Genomic DNA, 20,179 nt, shown 5'->3' on the forward strand with positions numbered 1-20,179 from the left:
CTGTTATCTCAGGTCTGATCCATTAGGGTAATTCCTATGCTCCTTTGGAATCTGGTAGGGGGCAGAGGGTGGGTTGTAAGACTGCAGTTCTGCAGCAGCCTCCTACTACTTGCATTGAGCTGGCGGCTATAGGAAAAAGTTCCCAGGGTTTGAGGCTTTCCCCAGTCTGCCCCTGGAATATACTTGCATTTTCCTCTGGTATTAGCTACTGGTAAATGAGATACTAGGCTAGATGTAATGCTATTGCAAAAAAAGTGAACATCGTTCTGGGATGTATTGGCAGGAGTGTTGAAGGCAAGACACGAGAAGTAATTCTTCCACTCTACTCCGTGCTGATTAGGCCTCAACTGGAGTATTGTGTCCAGTTCTGGGTGCCACATTTCAGGAAGGATGTGGACAAATTGGAGAGAGTCCAGAGAAGAGCAACAAAAATGATTAAAGGTCTAGAGAACATGACCTGTGAGGGAAGATTGGAAAAAAAAATTGGGTTTATTTAGTCTGGAAAAGAGAAGACTGAGAGGGGACAAAAGTTTTCAAGTATGTAACAAGTTGTTACAAGAAGGAAGAAAAATTGTTTTTCTTAACCTCTGAGGATAGGACAAGAAGCAATGGGCTTAAATTGCAGCAAGGGAGATTTAGGTTAGACATTAGGAAAATCTTTCTAACTGTCAGGGTTGTTAAGCACTGGAATAAATTGCATAGGGAGGTTGTGGAATCTCCATCATTGGAGACTTTTAAGAGCAGGTTAGAGAAACACCTGTCAGGAATGGTCTAGATATTTAGTCCTGCCACAAGTGCAGGGGACTGGACTAGATGACCTCTTGAGGTCCCTTCTAGTTCTGCAATTCTATGATCGGCTGTTTTCTGTTCTGGCAGTTGTGTACAAATACCTGAAACCCCTAAATAGCTTCACGCACCCATTTTATTGACTTGGGCCTGTGTGGGTGAAGAGACAACCAGAAAACTCCCAGCTTCTGTCCATACCACCTTCCCAAGACGTACTGCTTGAGGCTCAAAAAAGTCAGTCCTAAAGCAGTGACGGACTGAAGATCAATACCTAACAACCCATCAGGGCTAGCAGCGTGTTTTCCTGCTTTCCAGTGTGACACAGTACTTGTTTTGATACCTGTCAGGCCTTAAAATAGTATTGCTATGTGCTAAAAAGCTATTTCATCCAACTTGGATATCATTAAAACATGTCCACTCCTCTGAAGGCCTGTACAGTGGACTTTTACTAAGGCACCTGGCTTTCCAGGTGGTAGGAGAGAAGAGTTTGTAATTCTTTTCTTATTGGTATGAAGATAGTCTAAAAGCCTCCTGTAAAACATGGCATATGTGGCGATTGGTGTAAAGGTTTCATTGGTGCTTGATTGTACTGTTCAGAAACCCATGGTTTTTTTTTTTTTTTAATATTAATTCTCCAATTCAGAGCTTCCACCATGAGTTGTTGAAGATCCCTACAATGGTACCAGGTTATCCCTAATCATACCTGGTACAATTTAACCACTGAGCGTGTGGGTGGGTTTTTTAATAAATTGGCTTTTTTGTGTGTGTGTATATATACATAATTTTTTTTTCCCTAACTGGCTGGTTCTGCTTCTGCAAAGCTCACCCAGAAACTTGTTGTCAAAACACTTCTTCTTGGCTTGTGCTCATAGGAAACGGTTGACAGAAATGTCATCCTTTTTATTAAAATTCTATACCAAGTACTACATTTTAGTACTTTAACACCAGCATATATATAATGTAACATGTATATTCTAATCTTGTTTTCAACAGTGTATGTTAGGAGTAGCCTATTCACTGCTTGCCTGTGCTTTGTGGCCAATGGTAGCATTTGTTGTTCCGGAACATCAGCTGGGAACTGCTTATGGCTTGTAAGTATTCATATATTTGTCTCCCGGGGAGGTCTACAGCTGGTACTTCCAAATACAGAACCACTATTTAAATTTTGAGTAGCTTATTCCAGAGTGGCTGCTAATAGTTTCATTGCAATGAACATATCTTATAAAATTACTCAAGCTAGGAACAGTCCTCAAATTCTTCAAGATATGCTTGTTTTGATATCAAACAAATCTAATATGTTTTCATGCTTCTGAAATTACTGCCTCCAAAATAGCTTTTGCTTTTCACATTTAAAGGATTACTGGCAATATTAACAGGTCACAGATGTAGAACTTGATTCTGCCCTCAGATTTGTGGATGCAGTTTGTACAATTAGAGAATGTACTTGTTGCATATCGGCCTCTGTATGCCATGATGCAACTTGTGCCAGTGTACAGTGTCTTTCTTGTAGTTGTATTTATAAATGCAAATAAGGAAATTCTAGTTACTCTTCATACCTTAAGCATGTTGGCTTCTTTAAAAATAATAATAATAATAAAAATTTCCCCATGTAATGTGGATAACAAGATTGTTTACCCTGTGTTTAGTATGCAGTCTATCCAAAATCTGGGTCTGGCAATTATTGCCATAGCAGCTGGTACGATACTGGATTCTCGAGGATATCTGTTTCTAGAAGTCTTCTTCAGTGCTTGTATTTGCTGTAAGTACATTACTGTGGGAACTGATGGCCCCTGAATATTGGGGAGCTCACATGACACTTTTTCCTTAATGCTCAGTGTGTTTGTAGCCACATCAGTGAATACTTTGTTGTGTAGATTGATAGTTGGGTGCTTGTTTTATAAACTGATGTTGAAAGTAATTAATTAATTCTTACTGGAGTATTGATCATTTACCCTCAATGGACTTTATACTGGGTACTGAAGAAATTTTTGAAGGGGAAAATGAGGTCAGATGGATATTAAGTATAGTCAGAACTTTTTTAGGTAACACTAAAACACACTACTTATGCTAAAAGGGGATCTTCAGGGAAAGAGATTTCCTCCCCCTCCCCCCCCATGTTAAGTGACCATTTTCCTGATCTTGCTTTAAACGCTCTAGGTGGTATTTTCAAAGTGGCTAAGTGAGTTAGGAGCATAAGTCACTAGGACATGCTCCTAACTAACTTAGCTCATTTTTAAATCTCAACGTCTGTCAATACTGCTACCTAAAAGATTTGACTGTTACTTAATTGCACTTTAGGGTAAGAGTTTGGTTTTCCTCCCGTCACAGTAACCTTGCTGACTATAACTCTCTTCTGTTTTTCTAGTGTCACTAATAGCTGTAGTCATGCTGTATTTTGTGAATCACCTCACTGGTAGGTGCATGTTTATATTGTCTCTTTACATATTTTCTCTCTTCTGTTTGAGTCAGTAATTTTAGTTACAACAATGATCTAAATTTTTCCTCTGTAACTAGTATTACACAGGGTAACAGAAGCTGTTCTGGCTCGACTCTTTGTCGATTAAAAATTTTACCCTCTTAATGGAGGATAATGGAGACATTTTTAAATCACCTCAGTATAAGTTTCCTTTGCCGATTACCATCAAAATTCCCTCAACCTTATCAATATGAATGCTCCCAATAGGTAGGGTAAGCAGGGGATTCCGAACCTATCCTTTGAACTAACTTGAGCACTAGTTTTAACATACCTGATACTTAATAAGGTTGAACTAACTAATATTAAAGGGGTACAGTACAGCTGCACATGGATATCTGATTTGGGGTCATTTATACTGGGCTTGGAGTAAGACACTGACCATTTCCCTATCCCTCTTTGGAAAAATTTCAGATTGCTTTTGTAGATCTCATAGTAACTGTTGAAGGGCTATGTGTTCGCATATGTAAAAGTTGCATTGGCTCTTCAGAAAGCAAATTATCTTCGTTCCCCCTTGACTGTTGTTGCATGTCTAATTGTATTTCCAACATTGGGGTTGGATAACAATAGAGCTGGAGAAAAGCTGCTACATTCAGTCCATTTTGCTGCTAATATTGGGTTGTTTCTATCAAGGACATGCTAGCATTTTATCCTGTATATGTGTAAATGCCCCAAGCTGTGTGGGGCTTCCACCACTTTCCTTGGTTTAAAACATTTTTCACTCAAGAAAGCTGTTCCTGATGTTCAGCCTGAAACTTTTTTCTTTACTACATGCTGTTAATCCTAGCCCTATCATCCTAAATTCCTCTCCTTTTTGGGTGATTATCCCTTTAAATTTTTGTTCCTACCACATTATAGCTTAGGTGAGGGGATAGCTAAATAGTTAACTTTCTAAAAATCTTTAAGTGCTAGAAGAAATTACTACTTCTCTGAACTCAACTTGTTACTTAGGACTGAATTCACTCTAATAGATTCTAGACCCATAGCTATTATGTCTTTGCTCTATGACATGTCTATTGGTTTATGCGGCCTAGAAGTGCATTGACTTTTAGCTGCCATATCGAATTGTAGTCTTGTCTTATCCCAAGGTCTCTCAATATTACTGATTTTCCATATGTATGTTGACTTTCATTTTCTCAAGTTATAGAGGTGTTTCTAGTGGAGTATACCATACAAAGTTCCTAAATCACCATAACTTCTGTTTGTAGGAGGTGATCTTAACTGGTCTGCAAAGAAAAGGGAAAAACTGCAAAAGCTAGCTGCAGCTGAGTAAGTATATAAAGCTGAGAATTGGGGTCCTTTTTAAAAGCTTTATTAACTTAGAAATCTATTTTTTTTTTTTTTTTTTTTTTTTAAACATACACGTAGTTCAATGTCATATCTGATTCTAGACTTTTGGCACAGTCTCCCCTTAACCACACCTTTGTAGTCAATGTATTTTGCAATATACTATCAGGAATGAATGAGGCAAGAATAACTTTACTACAGTAGAAATACTCTTCACAACTTCATTCTGCGAAAAGTTGAAGCCAACTGGAGTTGAAGATGCTCAGCACCTATGAAAAAGAGGCCATCTCAGTATCTGAAGTTGGGTGCCCAAAATTTGCACTGTAGTGAGTGTTGGCGTTATCCTTTTAAAATACACACCTATTTGCAGTTGTCTATTGAAGAGACTGGGTGGGGATACCTTTTATTGGACCAACTCCTGTCAAAATTTAGTCTGCTGTGTGGCTCGTGGCTTTCTCCGTCTCTGAATTATATGCTCCTGCCTCCTGTTATTGAGTAAAGCAAAAGCTGGCTTATGTCTACTGCCCAGGCATCATATCTTGCTGGTCCTAACTCTTGAAAACATGCCTTTATATTTAAAGAAGAAAATAGAGTTCCTTCCAGCTGAATGAAAGTTCTAAGGCCTGGCCTGGCCTGCACTAGGAAATTCTTTTGTATAAGTACATCATTCAGGGAGGTGAGAGAAAACACCCCCTGTGTGACGCTTAACCCCCAGAGAATACTCCTGTCAACCTAGCTACTGCCTATTGGGGAGCTAGAGCACCTATGCTAACAGGAGAATCCTTACCATTGTCATAGGTAGTGTTTCCACTGAAATGAGTGTAGACAAGCCCAAGTATATTTAAAAAAAAAAAAAATAATACTACTAGCACTTCACACTTCTGAACTAAAACTGCTTATTGGTGACCTTTTTATGTAGGTGTGACTAGTTAAGAAAAGACCAGTAGCGTGTTGTCATATTCTTTAGTCATGCTTTTGGGTAATGGCATACTTTTTAATTGCCACTGTAAAAGTAAAATATAGAGCAGAGTATATCTGGGGCCAATTATGAGTCAAGTAAGATTATCTGGGTTTAATATCAGAAGCAAGACAAATGAAGACTGATTTTTTTATTTTTTCAAAATAGGATCCTAAAGTTAGGCTTCTAAAGCCATATATAGAAACAGGTGCATAAATATGGCTTTAGAAGCCTAATAATTTAAAGAGTGCTGAGCGCTCACAGCTTGCACAGCCCTTCAGGTTACTGAAGAGTTGAATTTAAGGGTCCTATTTCTGAAAATCTTGGCTTTTAGTTGTGAATGGGAAGCTATCAAAACGCTACTGTAATTCATATCCATTCTTATCTAGTGCAATGGACATTGAAAAGTCTCCTAGTTATTAGAAGAAAAATTGCTTCCTGTCAAGACACCGGATTTATTTCAAGTTTATTTTTACTGTCACTGACATCTAAGTTTCATGGAAGGTAACTTCCCTAACTTAAGGATTTCGACTGAAGGTATGTCAACACACACACAGCTACGGCTGTACCGCAGCAGCAGGGCCATGGTAATGCTTCAGTGGAGACACTATTGATGCCGATGGGAGAGTCTCTCCTGTCTATGTAGGTACTTCAGCTCCCCAAAAAGTGGTAGCTAGGTCGACGAGAGAAGTCTCCCATTGACCTAGCACTGTCTATACCACAGGCTTAATTGTGTCTCTCAGGGGTGTAGATTTTTCACACGCTTGAGCAATGTAGTTATATTGACCTAATATCCTGGTGTAGACTAGGACTTAGACCGTGGCTACACTCAAAACTTCAAAGCGCTGCATGAGGGGATTAGCTTACAGTGCTGGCTACCAGCGCTGGGGCACTGTTTACACTGGCGCTTTACAGCACTGTAACTGCTGTGCTCAGGGGGATGTGTGGTTTTTTTACACCCTTGAGTGAGAAAGTTGCAGCGCTGTAAAACGCCAGTGTAGCCAAGCCCTTAGTAGTGTGTGACCAAAAGGGCATTAACAACGCTATAGTGAAGGTGAAGTTGAACTTTGATATATAACAAACTTGTTTAGGGTTTAATTCTACAAATGTAGAAATCCAGCATGGCTGGAAAATACAACCCACTTGTAAACTCCAAAAAAAACCAACAAAAAGCTGCCTGCTTTTAGATAGGTTTTTCCTAAAAACTTAGTCTAGTATCCTGTTTAGAATGACATAAGACTAAAATCTCCTTGAGTTCAATTTCTGGCTCAACCACAGACTTCCTGTGTAATCTTGAACAAGTTACTCAATTCCTCAGCTATAAAATGGGGTAGTTAATACTTCCTTGTCTCAGGGGTGTTGCGAGGATAAAATCTAGTAATCAGATAATATGGAGATGACTATAGAAGTAGATATAGCTGGCTTTAGGGTCAGGCACATTTTTGAAGCAGACACTTTAAAGGCTGGTACAGTTATAAAGCTATAAGGTCCATTCTTTCCATTTGTGTGTGTTTTATTTTTTTTTACACAAAGATGATTTATCTTTAAATATATTTCACAATGTTTAATTATGTGTTCTAGCTAGGTATTATGAATATTTCATTCAGATAACTTACAAGTGAACCAAATGAATATTTTTTTGATACACTTCTTGTTGTGAACAGTAAAACACCTTTACCCTCTCAGTGCTGCTGCTTAGGTATATAGTTGTATGTTACAGAATTAATTTACACGAACAAAAGCATTGTAGTTTAGGCAGAAGACAATTTGTCAGTGCTAAAATGTGAGGCAGTAAACTTGCATATGTAACCTGTCTGTAGTGAATTGCAAATAGTGGCTACAGAACTAAATTCACTTTTTCTGTAAAGTGAAAGATAGAAGATTTCTGTATGTATGTCTGTATATAAAAACAATTTTACAACATCTTACACACCCGTGACTTCAGAATGAAATCTCTCAACCAAAACCATCTCTCCCACAGTAGCTGGTGGTAGTGGTTTCATACTGGCATGTGGCAAATTTGGCTTGGGTTTCTGTTCCCAGCCTGTGGGGTGGCACTACAGAGATGGGAAGAGGGCATCTAAGATCCCACTTCAGCAACGTAACGTGTTGAAACCTGATGAAAATTTGGTTCCAAAAGATATAGTACATGAGCTAACAGATGGTGACCAAGATGTGAAGCTGCTTTGGGTGGTAAAGGAGCAGAAGAAGAGTCTACATAAGGCTCTTGTCAGTACGTGGAGCACATTCCGTCACCAGAAGCAGATATATATTTTTACTTGACTTGCCAATTTTTCTTGTCAATCAAGATGTGTGCAGTGTTTCCAATATATAATTCAAAAGATAACATTTTGTGTTTGATAAAACACCCTGAATGTCAGGGTTCCTTGTAGCATGTTTTCAATAATTCTCACTACAATGTTTTTTGCAGAAAAGAAATTTGAATAGCAAATATCATCCAGAAGTGGGGAGCATTTGATCAGCAATTTATCAGCTTGAAGAATTTATAGTGTATTTAGAGCTCGATGCTTAGCACTGGACAATACAGTTGATTGGAAAACATACTAACATGCTGAGGATTTTACAGTAAACTATTTTATGATGACACTTATGCTTTGTAACAATTTTTAATAGCTACCAAACATTCATCTTTCTCAGAGCAGTTACACTGTGTTGGGTCATAGCATTTTAAACTGAACTGAAGTTTCATGTAATTGCAAAATGTTTCCTTTTCAACCTGAAGCAAACATTCTTGCAATATAAACTAGATCAAATATCTCACTTACAGGAGCAGCACTTAAATAGTGTCTCTTTGGTTGGTGTCAAGAGTTTTTGCCTAATAATGGTTTTAAGCAATTATTTGACTTTTGTATTTTGTGTACTGAAAAGATCATTGCCTTCCAAAACTTGTTAACAGGTCTCTGTTAATGTGGCTTTTGTCACATTCTTCATGCAAAACACTATCACATGTAGCAGTAAAACACAGTTCAGTCTTCCAAGACTTTTTTACTCTTTACGGAAAGGGCTGAAGTTGAAAATAAGTGGGAGTGGGGAGCTGTCTCTAACAAGTACTGTATGGTCAAATACTGGTTCTTTAATCTGTGATAAAACCAAATCCTGATTGCTATTAACTCTGTAAGACTGCTGAGCAGTCTCTTTAGTAAGGTTGTTTGTCACTTCTCTTTTTTTTGTGCTATAATCTTAATATATTTTAAGGGATCAAATCTTGTTTAACTGATAAAGGCATAGTCTGAATTTTGTTTAAAAAATGAGTCAGCATGTTGTAACTTTCCAATAAAGTTCTAAATGCTAAATAAAAAAATTGCAGAAAATAGTCTGTTTTTCTTGAATATCTAATTAGTGTGGCTTGCCAAATGTTTGTCTCTTAGCTTTTTGTTAACTTGCAGTTTTACACCTGTAAACGTTATAAACTGTTTGTTAATTTTACTTCTAGTAACTATCAGATTAACAGAGATTCTGGTTTGCTCATCACTTAATTTAATCCATTTTGTTTTACAGAGCAGAAAAACGAGAGAAACTCAGATGTGAAAACGAAGATAACTTGGCCAAATTACAGCCAAAGAATGACTTTAGTTTAAGGAATAGGTATCTCTCCAAACTAGGAGCTCAGGTATTAGTAGCAAAGCAGTTTTTCCCTAAAGAAGACAGTGCAATAAAAAAAAATCTACATCTAATGTATGTCTTCACATAAGCAGTATATTGGTTTTTATGAAAGAGCTAAATTTATCCCATTGCTATTAGAATCTTGCCTACAATTTAAAAAAATAAAAACCAAACTGAAGGGGTAGAATAAATCAATAGTTTTAACTTGCAAGACAGATAAGCTGAAGAATAGTTATCAATAAGATTCATCATTCTTTCAAACTTTTTTTGCAGCTGCCCGATAATTACGCTTCCGACTTACCTGCATTGGCACACAGAAGTGTGCTGAAATAGCATCACTCTGCGCAAGTTTGTCAAGAGATGGAAGTGCTCTGAAGTTTATGCAGACAAACTTGCTCTTACTAGTCAAGAACTACACATAGAACAAAAGCAGAATAATGCACCATGTTCTATATTTGAATCCACATGCTGTCATCAGCAACCACCTTACCTTAAAAAATGGTTTGAAGTATTAGGGGAGGTTTGACTTCTGTGTGCCATACAAAACCAAATCTGAAACTTTAAAGCCTTGGGAAACAATAGTCTGTTAGCCATTCTACATATTCTTGATGTAGGTATTAGTCCGGTCATCAGCATAAAATGTAGTAACATCCTTGTTAACTTCCTGCAATAATTCAGTTTTTACTTACATTTTCCATAGTGAAAAAAACAGTAGAAATAGGACTGCCTTTTTAAGTTCTGTCAAATTGAGAGTTTTACAAAAACGTGGCTGTTTTATTTATTTAAAAAAAAAAAAAACACAGTATATTCATTAAAGCCAGACTTGGAAGTTGCACTAGTACATGGTAATGGTGTTAATGAAAGCTGAGCTATTTTCCTGTGGAAATGACACTTGATACAGGTTTTATAACTATCAAACTGTTAACTGTAATGTGTAACTTTCAATCAGCCTCATATTTATACAAATGTAGAGTGGAGTATCTACTAGTCTTAATATTATCTGCAATGAGAAAAATGGCTTTAGGACCAATTTTATCCCAAAGATGTGTGGGCTCCCATGCTTGCAATGTAAGCAGAACTGGACCCTAAAATCTCATACAACATGTATATTTCTTGCTAAGTGGATAGTAGAAAACTAAAAAAGTGGACTAACTTTGACTGAATTTTCAGTCTTTTAAAGTGTGGTCTTAATCTGAACTAAATTATTATACTCTGACCTTTATTGCTTAAAATTTGTCTTAACTGCACAGGGAAGCCAGTATTTTTTTCTAATAGTTTGTTACCCTAACAATTATATTAATTTAATAAATCAGAAGTAACTTGAGGAATGTTGACTTTTATATCTGGAACTTGTGGTTCTATTAAGAATTTTGTATATGCAAATATACTTTTTTTTTTTTTTTAAGTGAGTTACTTTTCTATGACTTCTTCAATATTCTACAAACTTTATCAAAGATTTATGAATTGTGTAGAACTGCCATAGTCTGGCCTCATGAAATCTATCCAGGAAGATAGTATAAAACTTGGTGCTTTTATATGTTACTGTTGAAGACTGCATTTACACATGGTAGTGCTAAACCTTTTTGTTTGGTTTTTTACTAATGCTATCTTCAGGAAGAAAGCAGCATGAACTATCCATGGATGGATTATGTACAGTTGATTTGTGCTTATACTTATAGATGCTGATCTTTTAGTAAATAAAACTAAATGGATAGGGCCACTTGGCTCTCTGTGTTTAATGCTTAATTGCTTTTTAAGCAGTGTTGTATAGTGGTCAGTGCACATGACTGCTGTCTTCTGTGGAGGGAGGGCTTCAGGGAAGGATAACTTGAGGAAACTTATGCAGTTGCTAGTTGAGGAGGGTAGAGCTGTGTTTTTCCTCTAAAGAAAGAAACAAGATATTCTTGTTTTTGCCCTCTTCTTCTCCCCTCCTCCCCCAACCCCCAGATCTCATGGCTCTCTATCCATGGCAGTACTGTACTGGTGGAGCATGGGCCAAGAAATAATTTCACAAATGACATGGTAATCAGTACAAATGTTTATGTTCATATTGGCATCCTGTCCAAATTCCCTCTGGTCTTAAACATTTGCTGTATTTAAACGGTGGGTGAACTGATCAGTATGCAGAGGCCTTAATCCTCATGGGGTATGTCTACAGTGCAGTCAAGTGTGATTGCAGCTAGGGTAAGCACACCCATGCTAGCTATTATCTAGACTACAAATAGTGAAGAAATGGCAGGCTTCAGACGGGGCTGCACCAGCCCCCTGGACACTTCATCACATTGCTAATTTGTGCTGAAGCCCAGGCTTAAAGCCCAGGGTCTTAACTGTTATGCTAGCTAGATTTAGGTCAGCATACCTGTGCTAGCTTTAGATGCAGTCACGCCTTCAACTGCAGTGTGGACATGCCAATAGAGTGCTCTCATGCACTATGTAATGTTGCCTCAACTCAAAACTCCAGCTTTCCTATTTCTGTTCTTAGTTCAATGGCTTTCCTATATCACTTTATTATGGAGCATTAGTGCATATGGCTTCTGTATCCCCCTCATTCAACAGTGGTAAACACTGTTCGGGGCTTAGTATAGAGCTCTCCGCCTGCTTAGTACCATGTCAAGCACAGCATTAAACATTCTTTTAACCTTTTATTAAGCTACAGGGAGAAAAAGGAAAAGCCATTTAAGTGTTTCATTTTAACATCTCTTGTTCCCTTCAGCTGGAAAGGTGTGGTTTTTTTTTCTTTAAAAAACAAAACAAAAAAACCCTCCTTGTTTGACAGTCTCTTAAATGGTAGTAACTATCCTTTTTGTGGAGAGCAGACTAGGATGGCTAACCCAAACTCATAAGAGGGATTGGAAAGAAGAAATAAACTGGTGAAGGAAGAGGACAATGGGTGGTGTGTGCCAGTCTGACCTCCCCATTGGTGTTCAGGATTGAGCTGGCGGAGGTGGTGATGTCACCTGGGTCCCTCTGGTCTGGGCAGGATCTCTCTCAGGATCAGGATGGAGAAAGGTCCTGGAGACTTAGGGGTAGGGGTGGTGGTAACAGCCATGATGGTGAAGCTTACTCCTCCTCCCCCCCCCCTTTTTTTTTTTCCAGTTAGCCAGTGTAGCAGTACCCTGCTTTCTCCCTCCAAAGTCTCTTTGAGGACTGCAAAAAGACAAGCTATGCAGGACATCACTAACTACTTGCATTTTTTTGTCCAACAATTAGGCCTTCCTTGTTTACCAGGCATGATCTTAACACAGTAGAAATTATATCAGTAGACCTTTTCATTTGGACTAATTCAGTCTTTCCATCTTTTTTGCATCTTGTCCCATGAACATGTTATAGGTTATTGTGACTTCTCATTCACTCACTTTTTACAGTTGCGTTCACAATTAGGCTAATTTTGTAGGCCCAATTATCACAACATACCTCACATGCTGGCTGAAGCATGAGTGCTTCAACTGTTCGTATGTGCTTGTTCCAGCTACAATTTGATGCCTTTGTCAGCAAAGGCAAGGGGCTTTCATCTTCCCTCTCTCAAGGTGGGCATAGTCCAGCAGCTGCAACAAATGAATGGGCTTCAGCCCTCTGCCACTGAGAAGAATCATTACAGTCAGCAAGTGCTGTTGGGGTGTACTTTGGCAGTATTTGTATCTATATAGTTTAAAATTCCTTGGAATGATTTGGGGTTTTTTTGGGTGGGGGTGGGGAGGACTGTTGTGATCATCTAATCTAACCTCCTGTATAAACTGGCCATAGGACTTTCTGGAATTACTTCCTGTTTGAGCTATAGAGCTGAAAGGTTCTGTATAAATTAAAACAGTTGTACCTCTGCATACGTATTTGCTTTAGATTTTTTTTTTCTCAAGAGCAAAGGCTATGCTGGTGGCATGTAACTGTTCATAGAAATTCTTTTTGTGTACTAAGGCCTTTTTAGTACATGGACTTCCCTCATAGCTGCAGTGCTGCACTTTGAACAGTTATCAGTGAAGAAGCACACTTGTTTACAATGCCTGTGCAAGGCTGTATAGAAGAGCTAACATGGTAAAGAAATAACTAACTAAATGCATGTTTCACAATGTTCTTTACTATTTCCCCAAACAGTCTTTGTTGCTATTGCATAATGCAAGTTTAATTCAAACAAAAAAATTGGTGAGCTACAATTTCTAATAGAAGTGTTATAAAAGTCTCCACTCTTACTTTTTTTTTTCTTAGGACAGGTAAGATTGTACAGCTCTTATCCTGCTGTCCAACCTGTTTTTTCTAGGTGCAACTCTTCCTTCCTTTTTGATAAGTGGCCCTACTTTCCAGCGGGGGATGTTCTGTTGTCCTTTCTTCTTCAGTTGCTTTTATCATTAGATACGGGTTAGAATATTGCCATAGCCTCTTATCTGATTTCTAAGTAGTTTACAAATATTTACAAATTAAGTGTCTAAAATACTACCCCTTATTTTACAAATTTGAAAGCAAATTTATGTGTCAAGTTGGGAGGAATTTTCAGATTTGCTGAGTTCCAGTTCTCTGTGTGCTCATCTCTAAACTTCTCCCTAATTGGTAATATTACTAACCAAAATCCCATTTAGACTATAAGCTGCACTCCATTGGGTAGTATAACAGTGTCAATGCATGACAAAGGCCAATCCCAGACTTTACTGAATATTTTATATAGTGTACCATGTAAACATTTTAAAAATCAATGTTTGACACGATTAGACAAACATTCTGTCAATATTTAAACACATTTTCATATTTTAGAAGTATACTATTTCAAATATTCAAATAATATTGAGTCGTTGGTTTGTTGGGAAATCAAACTTCAGCCTGGCAGGCTAATCTGCCCGTATCTTGTATTTTTCTCGAGTGTTTCAGACTTTGTGTTGCTCTCCAAGTAGAAGAGTCTGCCAGCAGTTATCTATAAGCATTGGTCAGTACGCATAATGCTGTGTGAGGGGTTTTGCTGGAAAGAGAGTGCTAGTGAAAATGCTTGCCATCGGCTGAGAATTAGAAGCCTTTATTCACAATAGGAATAACAGTGAAGACTTCTTTACACTTAACCTTGTACTTCAGCCTTGAAGTGTGCCTCTAGCAGTAAGAAGCTATTTCAACCGCCAGGCCCCTTCAATCTTTGGCCTCTATGGAAAATGCCAAGAGTGGTGGTTTTGTTTGATAGAGACACCATCTACCAGGAGCTGGACTGAGACCAACTCACTTAAATCACTAAATGGCTGTCAGCTAGTGGTAACTCCAGGTTGCTTCCAACCTGGGCTCAATTTGAACAAGCATATTGGAGTTTAAAGGCTCAATATCCCGTTACTTATCCTGAGTCATTCAATTTCTAAACACTGGAGAAAAAGAAATAGTAACATCTTTAAGTGTTTCCTTATTCAATAGCTCAATCCAGACACTAACAGTCTAACCTAGTTGGTCTCCTAATTACGGGAAACCCCTTGATCTTCATTTCCAATTCCATGAGTAATGTAAGAATACATGCAATTCCCCCAGAGAGTTCTTTTCCAAGTAGGCACATTTCAAAAGCTGTTTATTAGGTAAGTGTTTTGGTAAATGTTGGGGGTGTGTTGATAGAGGATGGGGATATGGAAAGGCGCTTTTTTAGTAGCTGACTCGCTCACCGGTTGAGTAACTTGCTCAAATTAAATGTTTGTTTCAATTCTGGCCGTATTATTTTGTTTTAACGTTGTCAGGTGAATAGGTGTCTATTTTTTAAAATTACTTAAATCTAAACAAGAGGGGAAACTACTAATAATGTTAAAATTCAAACTGATAGCCCTGCGTAACTGTTGTTCTCTGTTTGGTGGGACCCTTTCAGTTCCGTAACGGATGTGCTGTTTAGAGTCAAACATACAACTCCCAATTGTCTGTTGTGGGATGAAAAGTCTGTTATGAGATATGGAATGTCATATGATATGGGTGCTACTGGCTAATGAATTCTTTCTGCAATATGCCTATACAGTTTCTCTTCCATCTGTGATGGACAAACAGGATGTTGGGCTGAGGGCACTGGACAAGCTTATCACTGTTTTATTTCCCACTAAGGATCCCTATAAGAGTAGTCTCATACCATGCACAGGGACAAACTTTGTTTTATTCATTTGTACGATCCCAGAGAGCTCACAATCTAACTTTTAGCCACGCTTCAAGCTTTTTTTGGTGACTTGGTTATTGCAAAGAGCTGTCTTTGCAATGGGGCATTGAAGAGTTTGGAAACAAGACTTTAATTACTGCATGTGCTTTACAGTGTATATCACTAACTTGCAATTATATGAAACTTCAATATATAAAATGTGTTCATTTCCTCTTTTTAGGGCAACTGCTTTTCAGGGACAACATTCAACTGCAAATAGATCAATAATCTCTGGCCAAGAGATTGGCCAGATTTTTGGTCTAATATAATCAGCCCCATGGTGCTCTATATAGCAGTGAGTCTCAACATTTCCAGACTACTGTAGCCCTTTCAGGAGTTTGATTTGATTTGTCCTGTGTACACCAAGTTTCACCTCACTTAAACTACTTGTTAACAAAATCAGACATAAAAATTCAAAAGTATCACAGTACGCTCGCTATTACTGAAAAATTGCTTGCTTTCTCATTTTGTCCGTTAAAGCTTAGTTTGTACTGACTGCGCTAGGCTTTTTATGTAGCCTGTTGTAAAACTAGGCAAATGTCTAAATGACTTGATGTACCCCTTGGAAAACCTCCAGGGGGCACACATACCTTTGTTGAGAACCACTGCTGTAGAGCTCTTGTGCTTTCTGCCTTTTCATCCAACTATGTGACCTTTTTTAAGTCAGTAGCATTCCAGTGGCAGCTGGAATTTTTTTTAAAGGCTAACAATAGTTCTTACAGAACTGTAGTAATGTAGGGCTGGAAGGGACCTCAAGGGGTCACCTAATCTTCTTCCCCTACCCCATGTTCTGAAGCAGGATCCAAGTATAACTAGATCATCCCTGACCGGTGTTTGTTTGAGCTGTCCTTAAAAATTCCCGTGACAGAGATTTCAAAGCCTCCCTACATAACCTGTTCTGGTGCTTAACTATCCTATAGTGCTTTTAATCTCAAAACACTTGTGTATCAAGATTCTAATGAAAGAACATTGAAAAAATTAAAATGTTAAATAATGAAAATCTACTAGATTAGCCAGAATCGTCTCTGAAAAGATGGCCATTCTCACTCTGTAGTAGTAGGCCCAGTCACTGAAACAGAAACAGGGATTCCTGAAAATGGCTTCGGAAATGTAGTGTGTAAAATTGTATGAACTGGTACATGACAAATGACTGGAAGCTCTACCTCCTCTCTATTTCAATGTGAGTCTCTCGGCTATACTTTTTCCTCTCCATATGTGTATATGGCTTCCCTTTCCATTGGGAAAAGAATAGTGAGTAGTGGGGATTTGGGGTTTGTTTGTTTTTGGAGGTGGTGCAGTTGAGTTTTATTTCTCAACTGCTGCTGCTGTTGCTTGACATGAAATGCTAACAACTTGCCTTCTAGCCCTTTGTAAAATATTTAGTCTTCACTCCTAGCCACTCTTTACCAAAGCTTGTCTCCGCATTAGGGGAATTGCCATTATACAGGATCTATTTTATCGGTGCAGGTGAGTGTTTTACAGCTCCTCTCAAAGGCGTGCATGCAATAATTTAAGCTGCTACAGTCTCTTTGCAGTAAATCTGCCATGAAGGGAAAGTCTCAGAGATCACTTTCCTCAGGCTTCATTCTACAGCAAGGGTAGGAGCCCTCCTGGGTGCCACGGTCTCCTTACCCTTCACTGTAAAAGCAGCAAGGAGTCCTGTGGCACCTTATAGACTAACAGACGTATTGGAGCATGAGCTTTTGTGGGTGAATACCCACGAAATAACCATGCATCCGACAAAGTGGGTATTCACCCACGAAAGCTCATGCTCCAATATGTCTGTTAGCCTCTAAGGTGCCCCAGGACTCTTTGCTGCTTTTACAGATCCAGACTAACACGGCTACCCCTCTGATACTTTACCCTTCACTGTAGGCTTAGGAAGGGGATCCACTTTATGCAGCCTCAGTTCCAGAATGAGTCTGACTGTGTTGGTTTGGCCAGAAAGAAAATACAAGAGTGGGGAAAAGCAACTGTTAAGGCCCACCAGCGGCCTCCAAATCTTATAAAATAAGGTAGCTCCTTGTAAGAGATGGCAGTCATCTTTCTGATAGACTCTGACGTAAAGGTAGATGGCACGAGTGACATGGAAAGGAGCTAAGCAAACTGCAAAAAGCCCACACACTAGCAGGATGGTCCGGATTGATTTAGCCCGGGCAGCGCTGCTCGTGAGGTTGGTCTTGCCAGTGGTTTGAATCAAGCTTCTGATCATCAAACAGTAGCAGATTAAAATGATAAGAAAAGGACAGAGGAAACCAGACACGGTTAGAACCATACCATAAAGGTAATAGTTGCTGAAGTTATCAGGGCTAGTCAGGTCATAGCAGACTGTACGGTTATTGATGAAGCCAGTGTGAGCATAGATCAAGCTGGGCAAGACTTGAATGAATACCAGTATCCAGGACACAGCAGTGCCAATGACAGCTAGTCTTCTGGTTTTATAAGCCAGTGACCGGATGGGGTAGCAAATCCCCAGAAAGCGATGGACACTTATGCAAGTCAGCAGCAAGATGCTGCCATACAGATTGTTGTAAAATAAGAAACGTACCATTTTGCAGAGCAGCTCTCCAAAGAGCCAGATGTCCTGCATGGCATAATTAATGATGAGCAAGGGCAGAGAGAAGATGTAGAGCAGATCCGCCACAGCCAGGTTCACCAGGTAGATAGTGGTGCTTGTCCATTCCTTGGTGTGGCAACAGCACAGCCACAGCATGGCACCGTTTAGGAGCAGCCCCAGCACAAACACAATGCTGTATGCAAGGGGGAGTAAGATGTGCTTATAGCTCTCTTCTAGGGGGCATATGTCTGCTTCCGATGTATAATTCACTGTTTTGTTCAGCATCTTCATGGGGGATGCAGCCTCAGTCACCACTCACTGCTTTGCTGCTGCTTTAAAACCATGTCCTTCCCCTGCCAGAAATAGAAACAAGTGCACACAGTCACAATTGCTACCCTTGCCTCTCGCCATATCAGAACGGCTTCAGAGTCTTAATTACTGTTTGTAAAGTTCCTAGAAGACGTAAGACGCTATGGAAATGCTACATATTCTCTTTATTAGTTGGATTCAAAGTAAGCAGCAACTGCTGCAAAATAAGCTTGCAAGACACATGCAGACACTACTAGGTCAAGACAATTAAATAAAACTTGCAACAAATCTAGACATTGAAACAAGAAGCAAACACTGAAGAAAGGGTCTTCAGCTTTGACCTTGTGCATGAGTTGAGGATTTACTTACAATCACCTCTGCTGCTTAGAGTCCATTTAGTATAGTCAGCTACAGTGCTAGTCACAAAACTCTTCTGAGGGCAAGAGGAGTCCTTTTCTTTCTGTAGAGATGGGAATTCTTTATGCAGCTAACTATGCTGAAGGTATACTTGGGACTGGAGTGCACCCAGGTGGTGGTGATATCTGGTGATGGTGCCCTGCTGCAATACATTACAATGGAACTGTTACGGGGGAAGCATAGATTTTTGCATAGAGTGCTGCTTGCAATTTTTCTGATTTGTTTGGTTTTGTATTATAAGTAGTTTATTTTAAATAGGAGGCAAATTTTCAGCCTAATCATAACAGCTTGACATAGAAAGAAAACAAAGCTGATTTGATAGCCACAGGTGGAAGTGGTTACTGATGAAGAAATAGGTCCAAAGAGCGCAGGGACGGATAGGGTTTCATCATGGTTCAGAAATCTATGTTAGGATAGAATTGTTCTTCTACCAAAAGGAAGGAAAGAGACTTATTCCTACTTTCCTTTTTCCTCTTAGTCAATCTTTGAAATTATTCAAGATTAATTAGGAAAATTAAGAAAACTTTTGTTTTATACCCAATTTAGCATTAGCAGTGGAATATCATAAAATAGCAAAAATTCCAATGATCCAGGAGACATGCTTACAATCCTCATTATTTGAAATTGAGCCAATGCAGAGAGATAATAGAAACGACATATTACCTTTTAGCTCCTCAAAAGTTTAGGCTAAAGCTCATTCAGTTTCCAGTACTAATCCGTAAGGCCAAAATTATCCTTTTTCTTGCAGTGGTAGTGGTGTTTCAATGCATGAATGGTATGGCTTGTTGCTAATGTGCACAGTGGACACTATATGTGATATACACTAATTCTGTAAGTCTGGGATGTTGGCTTTGGGGGGCTGAATGTTGCATAGAGGGCCTGGCACTCTACAGGGCTCAGCAAAGGGACACATTTAAACTCTGCAAGTATTTGTATTTGAGCTACGCTAAATTTAGCACGTTCACTTGAAAGTTTTGTGTAACCATTTTATATGATTTCAGTGCGTATGGATTTTCAGACATATTGGCAAAACAGCTTCAGATCCATTTTCTTGTCATTGCTAGCTGAGCCATACAATCCGTTTATCAAATGTTGAGTAGGAACCTTAATCAGAAAAGTTTTTGCTTCTTAGATTTTGCTCTGTCATTAAAAATCCTACTTATTCTGTTGTCTAAGCTCTGCGTCTACACAATGAACACAATCATTTTGGGGCATAGCCATTATCAAAACCGTGTAAGCTGCTATTGTCACAATAGCAACATTTTAGTTTTGTGTTTGTACAGCTACTAGCACAATGGAGTCCCTCTCCAGGACTGGACTGATAAGTGCTACTACCATACAAACAATAATAATCCTCCTCCCTGATGTCCCAGACAAACATTGTCCCCTTCCACTCTGTTCAGATTATAGCCACCAAGGCATCTTCCTTTCCCATTCATGTGATCATGCTGCTCCCCTCTTTGAAGCCCTCTACTAGATCCTCATCTGCTATAGTATCAAATTTAAGTTTCTTGTCACCACCTACAAAATTCTATACAACTCTTCCCCTTCCTACTTCTACTTCCTTAGTGAGCTTCACGTTGCCCCCGTATGCCTTCCATTCTGCTAATGTTTTATTTGTGCCCTCTTTTGCCTATTTGT

The 20,179-nt window shown here is 38.9% G+C and overlaps 2 protein-coding genes across 4 annotated transcripts in view; one reads left to right on the forward strand and one right to left on the reverse strand.

The window, feature by feature from the left end:
* The window catches only part of MFSD1 (major facilitator superfamily domain containing 1), a 30,783-nt gene extending 19,938 nt beyond the window's left edge, over nt 1–10,845 (forward strand). The window contains exons 12-17 of one of the 3 annotated variants that reach the window (XM_054039543.1): nt 1,780–1,877; nt 2,433–2,545; nt 3,152–3,199; nt 4,468–4,528; nt 9,024–9,135; nt 9,402–10,845. In XM_054039543.1, coding sequence (XP_053895518.1) covers nt 1,780–1,877; nt 2,433–2,545; nt 3,152–3,199; nt 4,468–4,528; nt 9,024–9,135; nt 9,402–9,461 — 492 coding nt within the window. In that variant the 3' untranslated portion in view covers nt 9,462–10,845. Of the gene's footprint in view, nt 1–1,779; nt 1,878–2,432; nt 2,546–3,151; nt 3,200–4,467; nt 4,529–7,935; nt 8,839–9,023 lie in introns of those variants that run through there. The other 2 variants (XM_054039542.1, XM_054039544.1) reach the window with 2 other exon arrangements.
* Nucleotides 10,846–17,098: 6,253 nt separating this feature from the next.
* LOC128843771 (P2Y purinoceptor 3-like) lies at nt 17,099–18,103 on the reverse strand. The gene has a single exon (XM_054040874.1). The coding sequence runs from the start codon at nt 18,101–18,103 to the stop codon at nt 17,099–17,101; it is 1,005 nt and encodes a 334-aa protein (XP_053896849.1).
* Between the last annotated feature and the right edge of the window lie 2,076 nt (nt 18,104–20,179).

The sequence above is a fragment of the Malaclemys terrapin genome, chromosome 9 (genome assembly GCF_027887155.1).
Source record: "Malaclemys terrapin pileata isolate rMalTer1 chromosome 9, rMalTer1.hap1, whole genome shotgun sequence".
NCBI lineage: Eukaryota > Metazoa > Chordata > Testudines > Emydidae > Malaclemys > Malaclemys terrapin.

Bases quoted from the DNA above. Each gene is read 5' to 3' on its own strand.
- LOC128843771 (XM_054040874.1), bottom strand. From the start codon at position 18,103: ATGAAGATGCTGAACAAAACAGTGAATTATACATCGGAAGCAGACATA.